Genomic DNA, 11617 nt, shown 5'->3' with positions numbered 1-11617 from the left:
ATTGGGCAATGCTGCTTTTCCACGGGTACCGTGCCTCCTGTCCTTCCTCTCGGTAGATGTGTTGTGAGACTATGGAAAATATGAGAAATCTGTTAATGTAGACTTCCTTCTGTCAGTAATAGTAAGCACTGAAGCTTGGAATTTTTAACAAGACTGAGTCTAATAACACCTTTACTGCTTGCACTGCCCAGGCCTCCAGGCTGTCCAGCCCAGCACAGTGGAAATGCCCCTAGCGAGTCTCCTTCTGTCCACGAGTCCCCGCACCCTCCCTTGCCTGCAGCTGAGCCAGCATCTCGGTTATCCAGTGATGAGGGAGAATGTGATGAAAAAGAAGAGCCTGTTGAAAAACTGGATTGTCATTATTCAGGTCATCATCCTCAACCAGCCGCTGTACGTTTTAAGTAAAAGTTAACTTTGGTCTCATGTGGGCTCTGAACTTGTAAAACAATTACTTGGGGGTTTTAAGGGTGGTTTTCTATAGTGTATGTGACACTGACACCCCCCACACCCTCCCCGATTTTAAGAAAATTATTCTGTTGCCTGGTAGGCAGTGAAGGTTTAACTGTAGTTGCAAAGTAAACGTGCTAAAGAAATACATTTGCAGCTCACTTCTCCAATCCAAAAGAAATCAAAATGCCAAAATACTTAAGATTAAATTGGTAACTGCTCTGAAGGGCTGTGGTTTTGGAATAAGGACATGTAAACAGTGCCTTTTTAGTGCTTTTTGGTGAGATTTTGTTATTGGACTTTCCCATGCACACACAAGCACATTTTTTACTCAAGGTGCCAATCATCACAGTAAAGGTAGCAGTAATGTGTTGGTTTAATATTTAGATTTTGACAAAAGCTAGTTAGTCTTAACTAAAAGCACAAGCTTTATTGCCTTGCCTGTATATCAAATTATCTCCTTTTTTAAAACGGACTACAAGCAGATAGCTGATAGCTCCTCAGAAGTAGATGTTACATATATATGTTATGTTTTTATACACACATACAAACACACACTACTGCCCATCCCTGTTTAATCACAAGGATTCAAATTTTGATCGCTGCTTTTGGCCCTAAGTATGGGAGTATCAGATGGAAGAAAATGATCCCAATATACCAAGGCCCAAAACTTAAAATAGTTGTTATACCATAGAAATAAAAATCATAATTTATATTATTTTATCCTTGATTTAAACATCTAAAAGCATATTCATTTAGAAATATTCATTTATAAACAATTGCATTGTTATTCAGAGAGTTGTTACCAAAAGTAGAAGACACCAATAAAAATCTGTCTTTTCAGTTTTGCACATTTGGTAGTCGGCAAATTGGAAGAGGTTATTACGTGTTTGACAAGCGGTGGAACCATATTCGATGTGCACTTGACTTCATGTTGGAGAAGCATCTTAATTCACAGATGTGGAAGTGAGTAGAAGTGAAAGAGTTCTTGTTCTTCTTGGTATTTGTAGAAATACACAAAGCCAGTGACTTCTAGTTAAAGAACAGCAATCTTGTGTTCATATTAATTGGATCAAAGGTTGACAGTCTATGCTTTACATTTTTTGCAACAATTAACTATTAATTTAATAAAATATTGTAGTGGCATTAATCAGCCTCAAGGTGCAATCACTTTACTGTAATCATTATTAGGCTGGGTATTATTCCGGAGAATGGTGGCTATGTAGGTTTTTGTTTTTCTGTTCACCTGCAGGAAAATTCCTCCAGCATCTAGTAACACAGCATCAGTTCGTGCCCCACATCGGACAAACTCGATGCCTGCTTCACAGTATGGTGTCAGTGCAGCAGGTTTCCTCTTACCCACCACGGTTATGTCATCGCCAGCATTGGTATCCCCCTCCTGTGTCTCTCTGAATAACAAATCGGTACCATCACATGGAACGACACTAAATGCCAATCCTGCTACCTTGGGTGCAGTGGATCCTGTCTGCAGTATGCAATCAAGACAAGTGTCTTCATCCCCTTCAACACCTACAGTGCTTTCCTCTGTACCTTCACCTATGCCCAGCAAACCTCAGAAAATGAAATCCAGCAAATCTTTTAAACCTAAGGAATCTTCTGCTGGCAGTGGCACCTGTAACAGTACCGGCAGCGTCAGTAGCAGCAGCGGCTCAGGAAAGAAGCGTAAAAACAGTTCCGCACTGCTAGCACCTTCTCATTCCACAGAGTCCTTTAGAAAAAACTGTGTGGTTAACTCTGGAAACTCTGGGACCTCCTATCATCCATCGGTGACAGCTTCGTCCCACAGCGTTGGCCTCAACTGTATGACTAGCAAAGCTAACTCTGTTAGCCTCAAACATGACCAATCAGGGAGGGGTCCTCCGACTGGAAGCCCTGCAGAATCGATAAAAAGAATGAGTGTGATGATGAACAGCAGCGACTCCACGCTCTCCTTAGGGCCGTTTGTTCATCAGTCCAGCGAGCTGACTGTAAATTCACACAGCAGTTTTCCACATTCGCATACTTCCCTTGACAAATTAATAGGAAAGAAAAGAAAGTGCTCACCTGGTTCAAGCAGCATAAACAGCAGCAGCAGCAGCAGCAAATCAAATAAAGTTGCCAAATTGACGTCGGTGAACAATGTTCATGCAAAACACGCTGGTGCAATCCCAGGGACGCAAGGACTGATGAACAATTCTCTTTTTCATCAGGTATGAAATTTTGGCTCGAACAATATGAACATGCCTCTCACATGCTTATATTAGATGCGTTCTTTTAATTATTAGCCAATTCCAGATCCTATTCAAGCAAAACACAATTCTCCTGTTTGTCCATTACTCACTTTGAGTGCTTTTATAGTACATTTACACAAGATTTTTATAAACACTCTCATAGAAAGTCTAGCCTCTTTTTTAAAGTAACCTCTAATATGATGTTCCAAGTTCCTTAGATCTTGCCTGCAAATTGCTCTCAGATGAAATTCAGTCCTCACATTTAAAAAAGAAAAATTTTTTTCAAAAAGTAAGTCTTGCCAGCCAGCCACGGAACTGAGCTGCATGTCTCAGCCTGACTTCTTGTTTCTAGGTCAGTATTAAACAATCTACAAAGTGGAACACAGTGATGCTGATAACGAGAACTGTGATACTGTGATAAAATAAGCCCATTATCCCAAGGTGTCATTGACTAACTTCTTAGTAATAACGAGACTAAATGTTATAAATAAGATAGAAACCTTTTTAGTCGGCAGAGCAAACGGATTTACTCTAAAGGAAGCAGATCGCATGAAGATGTAAGATCCCGTTTTAAAAAATAGTTTGGCGTTTTGTTTTGTTTTTAAACAAATTGCACTGGGAAAGTAGTGTATTGGGAGGAAGACTTCTTGATAAGTTAGAGAGAGTGAGAGTTAATTTGAAACCGGTAGCTCAGGCTTCTTAGTAATACTATTCAAATTGACTTGGAAGATCACTTGGAGGGGTAGAAATAATTTGATACAGCTGGAGGAGAGTATAGAAGATGGAATTCTAGAGCGTAGCTTTAGAGCTGGATTTTTTGAGACTGAAAACCCAAGAAACTTTGTTTCCTCTGGTGCTAATAACCTGCAATCTGTGTACCTGGAGAGCTAGGAGGTCCATAAGAGCTTTTTCAGAAGGGTTTCTTAATTTTCAGGTTTAGCTATAGAGGATGATTTTCACCATTACGTTGTGTTTACTGTAACAAAAAAAGGCATTCAGATGGCTGAATTTATTTTTGGACTTACCCAATAGTTACTATTTCAGTTATGCAATATAAATAAAGGAGAAATATAATGCAAGCAATTTAAGGAAAGAAATCATGTCTGAAACCATTATAACTTTAAAGAGCTTTAGCTTGAGAATTATCAAGTCTCAGAGAAGCTAACCGCATGTTAGTGATGTCGCATTGTGCCTGCTGATTCTCCCCAAAATAGCCTCTTGTCGGCCATAAAATGTCTTTTAAGGGCATCTGCTGTAGCAGCCTGGCTCACTCATCCTTCTCTTTCCTTTGCTTGCTCAAAAGCCAAAGGCACGTCCCTGACAGCTGAATGCACCACGGTGAGAAACGAACTGGACAGTTTTCACTACAAGCAAAACCTCCATCTGGATTTCTGGACTCCAAGATGCCTTGAGTTTTCCCAACTTCCCGTGGTCCTCAGGTGTGGAAATCTACTGGACTGTCACTTAAACAAGGAATTTCCCTGAAGCCATGTCTGTAGCAGCGAATATACTAGAAATGGACACTGGATGAAGTTCAGCCACATAATTGCTCTTATCAGTGTTAACGGTGGTCTGGACTGTTTGCTACAAATCTGTGAGATTTTACTTACAGGAGTACATCATCTTGCCACTATTTGACATAGATTGGCTGGGCAAACGAATGTTTTCTGGGGGGAAATAAACGTTACTGTGGACTTATTTTTATACTGATGGTGTCTTTTGTAGGTGATAGCTAACCAGACAGACACCCTCAATGGAGAGGACCCCGTGACAAGGGGGGAAAAAATGTGTGAGGCACAATGGAAAGAAGCCCTCAAGAAGGGAATATGGCTTTAGTGTTTTTATAGCAATGTTCCTCTAATGGAATATAAAAATAGCACAATTCAAAAAATAGTCTGTGTTTTGCCCAGCCTTTTGCAAGTAATTTGGGATAAGAAGCTATCAGGAGTTTAAAAAAACCACAAACAAACAAACAAAAAAACCCCACAAACAAAACAAACCCAACAAAAACCAGAAAAACTTGAGGCCGTTGCTCAGAGAACAAGTATAAAAATGTCGTACTTGCATGATACAAAACCTATTTTCTATTCTTTTGAATAAGATTTGATTGCAGAAGAAAAAAAAAGTTAATTTTGTTTTTTAACAATTCCAAAAACATCAAACAGACCAAGGTAAATAACCTCTAAAACTATATGCCCAAAGAACGTATTTATTGACCTATACTGTATACCATAGGCCTTTCTTATTTAAAAGAAATAACAACCGTATTGGTTAAATTATGCTGGATTTGCTTTCCAGCTGGGAAAAAAAGCCCTTTTAAAACTAAGTATTTAAATATTTTCTAAAAACCATAAAAGTCAGTTTCTTTATGCCTTGTTTGTATAACTAAATTGTTAACATGTTATGCTTTCAACCACTCAGTAAGGTTTTTCTCTTTTTTTTTTTTAAATTCTGGAATAAAGGCCAATTTGACAGCAGAGTTCACCACAGAGCGCAGATGTATGCATCATAGTCATCCCACGCCTACCCAGGCTTATGACTAAAGGGGGCTTTACACAGTTTTATATAGTCCAGTCAATTTTTATGAAATATTTTGTCTTGCTTCAAAACACCTCAAAAGTGAGTTCCACTAAAGGGCTTATTGTGTTATGATTTGATTCGTCTGGATGTTTTTGTTAAGTTTTTAAACATCAGGTATAAGTCTCAAAACTGACTAAACTTCTATTAAGGGGGCAAAGCAAAGGAAAACAAATTCCTAACCAAGAAGATATTTTTTTCTGCCTTAAAGGGGCACCAGCTATTGCTGAGAAGAGACAATCTGAGCCTGTCCAATTGCTCACGTAGCCCAGCCTTCTCCCCGCTTCTGGTGGCAAGCAGTACATCAGGGAATCCAAAGCCACTCTGAGTAGCAGTTGCTCAGTTGTTTACCTAACGATGCTTTCAGTTTAACCTGAACTTGCTACGAAATCGTTGTTACGCAGCAAAACAAGAAGCCTCTATGCAGACACTTTAGCTTTGAGTTGATACAAAAGATCACACTGAGAAAGCAACGTGCTAGAGACACTTATTATGCAAACTTCAAAAAAATAAAATAAAATAGACAACTTTTCAGGAACAAAAGGATTCATGTTCAATAGGATGCCCTCTTGAAAGGATTGTTAGGACTGCGATTGGTTTAACGTAGAAGGAAGCAAAGCGATACGCCACAAAGAGAAATCAAAGCGTATTAAATCCTGCACGTTTGGAGTGAAATCCACGCTCTGATGAAGTCCTGGGGGCAGAGCTTCCACTTCAGGATAGCATCAGTCACAAGTGCAATTTGACTCCTGATAGACACAAAGGTAAAGGACACAAAAATTTGGCAAGATTGAACGCTAGCGAGCTTGTGATCGAACTGTCCTCTCTTTTTTTTTTTTTTCTTAAGGTTCTGTTGATCTGAAAGCATAATGGCAAACGCGTGCTCCTTCCATAGCATGCAGACGTGTTAAAAATTGAATTCCTGATCGCTGCTCGTACCGAGCCAGGGTCTGCAGTCACCTGCGCCACGTGGGTTTAAGCCATTGGGAGTAAAGAGTTAGAACATCGTAAATTCTGTCTGCCCTTGAGTGTAGACCTGCGTAAATATTATGTTTTAGATCTTGGTTATAAGCAGAACATTGTTCCTGAAGCTTTTATTGTCACATAGTTCTTACTGTAAATAATTAAGGAAGCTTAAAATTAATTTTCCTTGCAAAATTGAATTTGCAGTGGCTGGGTTGTTTCTAGACAGATTTTGGTATTAATTTAAGAGATACAGTTTTTATAGTCTTTCCAACTTCTCGTTACGACTCCTGCAGTTTTCTTAACCTAAAAAATTGCTGCAATGATGAACAAAGAATTATACAAGAAAAAAAAAACCATACTTTTGTATCTTTATTTTGGAATTTCTTGTTCTATTATAAATATTGAAGTATCCCTATTTCAGAAGACATATTTTGTTAATTGATTGTACATATTTAAATATGTATTTTTGCACAGGTCTTTTTTTCTTATATCCAGTTTTGGTACAATTGAGATCATCTAGTATTTATTTATTAATTAATTAAAAAAAAAAAAAGCAAATACCTTTTTATAATTTGAAGTGGTTCACTGCCAAGCCAATAGTTAACATGCCTACTTTGCAACTTAAGGGATGCCTCCGTTTTGTGAAAGCTGTGTCCCTTTTCACGTCTTGGGAGTGGATACATGCAAACTATTGCCCGGCTCCTGCGGTCGGGTTCTGCCGCCGGAACCCGAGCGCAGGATTGGAGCCGAAGCGGTCGATACGGCATTGCTTATCAGTTGCCTGGTTCCCAGAAGACTACATTTAGTTAAGTGACACACTGCTTCTCTTTTTTTAGTGTTTGTGTGCGTGTGTGTGCGTGCGCATTTGTGTGGGTCTCACGTGGTTTAAAACTAACGGAAAAACTGAAAGTGCCTGATAAAACTAGTTTTAAGCTTGGACTGTTTAGACAGCTTCTCCTTAAAAGACTTGAATGTTCAGTTGAAATTTTGGAGCTTGCTTTTTCCACCTATATATAATATATGTGTGCGTGTATATATGTATGTGTGCATGTATATATATACACATACATATATGTGTATATATTTTTCTGAAATTAATGAGATAGGTTGACAAAAGAAAGCGAATGATGCTGGCAACTTTTGTAAAATCTTCATTAGAATACCTTGTGTTGGAACAATCCCATTGATATCTCATATTTAATATAATGCCAAGGGTTTGAAATATGGTTTTAACCAGCAGTTTATTTAACAGTCTCATTTGGGGAAAGGCGGGGGGCGGCGGTATTAATAAATGAAATAATTTAGAAAATGTTCAAAATAGTTGGTATTCCAGAAAAACAAAACAAGCAAAACCCCCTAAGTACCTCTTAAAACCATTAAAAAAATAAAGACGTAATTTCCAAATGACATTTCTAAGGCCGTTGTCTTCCTGTCAGAGTTCTCTTGCCAAGGAATCTCTCTCTCGTCTTTCACTCATTCTGTCCTGGAGGAGGGAATTGGGCTTAGAAAGATTCTTAAATGTTTCACTGTTCAGCAGAAAATAATCATTTTTACCTTTTGTGCAAGATATTTTACGTTTTAAAGGTAATTTTTAAATGAGCACTACATAATGTCAATGTGAATGTAGGCCTTGAAAGCATCTTGCTCGGTGTTGAGCCTGGTTCTAAAAGCAATCTCCTGTGTAAAATGTGTGAATAGTTTGATAATTTGTATACATAATCAAGAGCATCTGATCAGCTGAACTCTGTGTTGGCTGCTGTATAGTACATGAACAAATGTCATGAGATAGAAAAATTACTTTGGATATTTAAAAGAAAAATAAATATATAGTCTATTTGTTTTGTAACAAGTTTCTGTAAATAAAATAATTTATACTATTTATAAGAAAAAGTTGTGCTTTGCTTCATGAAAAAATTAGTTTGTTGAACAAACATGTTACTAAACAAGGCAATAAAATTAGGACTTTTCAATAAATGAGGTTGGTTGCATGGAATACATATATGTTTCTGCTTCATTATAAAATCTTTCACCATTAAAGGAAAACATTATCTGTACCGGTGCCTATGTGAACTAATTTCAGAGAATTGGATGTGGTCAAATTCTGTCATCGTGGCTCAGCATCGCGTGAGCGGCTACAGAGTCGGCCCGGTAGGAGCGAAGCTTTACATCCTGCAGGGTTTTGGTCCCTGTTTTTGAGAGATGCCCGTATCAACTCCGCAGTATTTTTCCTGTGCGAAGGACGTTTTGTTACTTAAGGTTCAGGCTTTATATTGTTTTCTAAATAGTATAATGAGAAGCAGCCTTTACAACCCCAAACCGCGGTATGTTGAATGATCATGTTTCCTTTTTTTTTTGTTTCCTTTTCTTCTCCATAAAAGTATCTTCTGTGTTTTCACCGTTTAAAGATCCAGTGTGTGAATTCAGCAGGTTAAATACCCCTGCAGGCTTTTCTCTGCATGTGACTCAGGACTCGCGTGTGGTGGACGACTTCTGAGGAGCGGTTTGTAAAACCGGTAAAACTTCTGTTAGTGGGATGGGACTTCATAGTTACATCCAGGGCAATGCTTCCTTTAGTCTCTCTCTCTGGTTTGTGGTTTTGGGGTTTTTTTTTTTTCTTTTTTTTCTTAGTAAGAACAAAGTTTTTTCCTTAATATTTGGAATAAATGCTACAAGATATAAACGGGGTTCGGGCAACAAGGAGCTTCTGCTTTGTCTTTTTATAATGAGTACTTCTCATATTTTCCACGTTTACCTTTTGTGTTGGCTGCAGATTTTTATTTATTTATTTATTGTCTCGCCTTCCTGCGAATATCTTTTCTAGCAGCAGTTTCTAAGGTCTGCGCATCCCACGTAAGCTGTTGTCACTGAAGCCGATTGTGCTGGGCTGTACAAGTGCCGGCACCCGGAGCGTGCCGGCGATGGGCGCTTGCGCCACAGAGCAGAGTGCTCTGCTCGTCATCGCATTCAGGCACGTTCGTGACTCCGAGCTGTCTGCGACTGCTTCGGCGCTGGAGGATGAAATCTGCGTTTAACTGCATTAGGTGCAGGCTTCGGTATCCTCCAAAACCGGTAAGGTGAAGAACGAGGGAAAAAGGTGTGTTTACCCCGTATGACCCTGAGCTCTTCGAGGTATCTCGCAGCTGTGCCAGTTTGGAGCGTCCTCCCTCTCCCTTCGCTGCGTCAGGCGCCACAGCCGGCGCCCTGCAGCGCAGCGCCAGGGAGCCCTGGCCCCGGGGCAGGGAGCAGAGCTGCTGGGTGGGTTCCGCTGCTCCCAGTGACGCCATCGGTTCAGTCAAGGGGTTTGTTATGAAAAATGCCTTCTGGCCAGGTGCTGGAGTGGAGCCCCGTAAACACAGACTTCCCTGAAGTGGGTAGAAAGCAGCCTCTCTCCTGTCACCGATTGTCTCCGAGGAAAATACTCCGGTTTGTATCCAGGGAGAGTTACTTGGTGATGTAGGAGTTTGAGCCCGAGAGCACGTGCAATGCAAACCCGCGTGTCAGAGGTTCTCCGTGTGTGTGGTTTTGTCCGTGTGTGCATATTGTCGACACCCTTTGCATTTAAAAGAGAAGCTGGTGAGGGGTCCCTTGAATCCGAAGGTGCCAGCCTTCTGGTGGAGACGTGTTTGGCTCAAAGGCTGCTACAACCTGCCTTTGGTAGAAAAAACTCCTAAATCCTGGTCCTGCAGCTGCAGCACGTGCAGCTCCGGAGGCAGGGGTGCGAAGCTGGCCCGGCGCCCGCGCTGCGTACAGCCCGGCCGACAGCCAACAGCTCCGGCACCCGTTGCCTTTGTAGGCTGCCAGGCTCCGTGGCTGCTGCTACTTATGCCAACTACCAAAGCAACCAATACAAGGACTTGCAATTGGCTTCATTTAAATGCAGATTCCTGTTGGTTCATTATTATCACATTCTGCTGCAAGAAATAATCAAATACCCGTGGCTTGTAGGATCCACCGTGGGACTCTTAATTTGACTGAATGCTTTTCTCAGTGCTTTGGCTCAGAACTGCATTAGCCGCTGGATTTGTTCCTAACGAGCAGCATGGGATCTTTGTCGTGGAAAAGCAGCGTATGCTTGTTTTGGTTTTGTTTTTTCTGGCCCAACAAACTTCAGGGGAACCTTAAAAACCTTTTCTGAAGTTGTTCAAACTAACCAGGAGTCAAACTTTATTGCAAGGGTGAAACCTGGCCTGAGAAATGCAATCTAAAAGCCTCATCCAAGCCCACGAGAAATGACTGGAGTTGACATCCATAGCCAAATCGGTACAAAAGCTTTCTTCAGCATCAGCAGGGACAGCGCGTTGCTGCTTGGTTTAGCTGCTCTCCAGCACAGCGCTGGAAGTTTTCCTTGTCCTCCATTTTGCAGCTGAGCTCCCTTTACCTCTGTCCCTTCCTGTCCACACCAGGTGACTTTTTTCCAAAGCAAGTGAGTGTCTTGTCTCTTGTCTGCAAGGCGAGACCTTAAACTCTCTTCAGTGAGAGAGGAAAGGGAGCCTTTGGCAGGCCAGCAGGGACAGGTGAGCCAAAGTGCTCAAACTACATTTCAACCATTTTGTAGCAGAGTAACCCTACAAGGCCCCATCTCCTCTCCTTCCCTCCTGCGTTCCCACAGCGTAGTGGCAGTGACTGTATTGCAGAGCAAGATGGAAAGCGTCCCTGCGCTGCGGCTTGAAATCCATGTCTGATTCTGGTTACCTTGTTGCTAGTATGAAGTCAGCCTTCCAGAGCGAAACTGGAGAATGGCATTAGTTCAAGGAACTGCACAAGCTTAAATTACGAAAGAGAATGTACAACTTTGGCATGTGGACTACAAATCCATGGAAAGGTGTCAAGAGCAAGGCATGAACGGCTGTGTCTGGAGCGCCACTCACAATCAGAATTAAAGAAATGGAAATCGTGAGATGAAAAAAACTCATGCGACCACGGGACAGTGAAAGGTAACTTGAAGTTACTGCAGGGTTTAAAGGAAGCAGAAATCCTGTTGCTACTGATTTGACATGGAAATTGAAGTAGGCAGTGAAAAATGATAGAAAAAATGATGCCCTTGATCAGCTCATCCAGCTGTGGCCTTCAGGGGGCGTTGCCTTTCCCTGCAACTGTCCAGAATTTTATCCTGTGGCTACTTGACACGGCTCAGAGGCTGAACTGCTGCTGAAAGCCTTAAAATTGTTGAGGTAAAATTGCCATGACTCTTTCCTGCCAGGAGGTCTTGACCCAAAAGCTTTGTCAAGCTCTGCAGGTTCTTCCTGGATCCTCCTTCGCAGGACACAGGCTGAGATCAGAAAATGAGGAAGGCAAGTCGGTATCTTTAAAGGGGGCCTTTGCTCTGGCAGGGTATGTGCCCTTCTGCTTTCAACATTATTTTTTCACCCACCTGAGCAGAGAACACAGAATTCCAA

General features: G+C 41.1%; 1 protein-coding gene across 1 annotated transcript in view; it reads left to right on the top strand.

Moving 5' to 3' along the window:
* ATXN7 (ataxin 7) overlaps positions 1-4535 on the top strand; it is a gene marked incomplete at its 5' end in the record, with an annotated part of 8776 nt that extends 4241 nt beyond the window's left edge. Inside the window, 4 exons of the mRNA XM_010297019.1 lie at positions 192-390; positions 1292-1413; positions 1700-2657; positions 3982-4535. Coding sequence (XP_010295321.1) covers positions 192-390; positions 1292-1413; positions 1700-2657; positions 3982-3999 — 1297 coding nt within the window. The remainder of the gene's footprint in view (positions 1-191; positions 391-1291; positions 1414-1699; positions 2658-3981) is intronic.
* Positions 4536-11617: the final 7082 nt, after the last annotated feature.

The sequence above is a fragment of the Phaethon lepturus genome, unplaced genomic scaffold, assembly GCF_000687285.1.
Source record: "Phaethon lepturus isolate BGI_N335 unplaced genomic scaffold, ASM68728v1 scaffold33490, whole genome shotgun sequence".
Taxonomy (NCBI): domain Eukaryota; kingdom Metazoa; phylum Chordata; class Aves; order Phaethontiformes; family Phaethontidae; genus Phaethon; species Phaethon lepturus.
The sequence above is the reverse complement of the archived record's forward strand: the minus strand, read 5'-3'. Positions and strand labels throughout refer to the sequence as shown.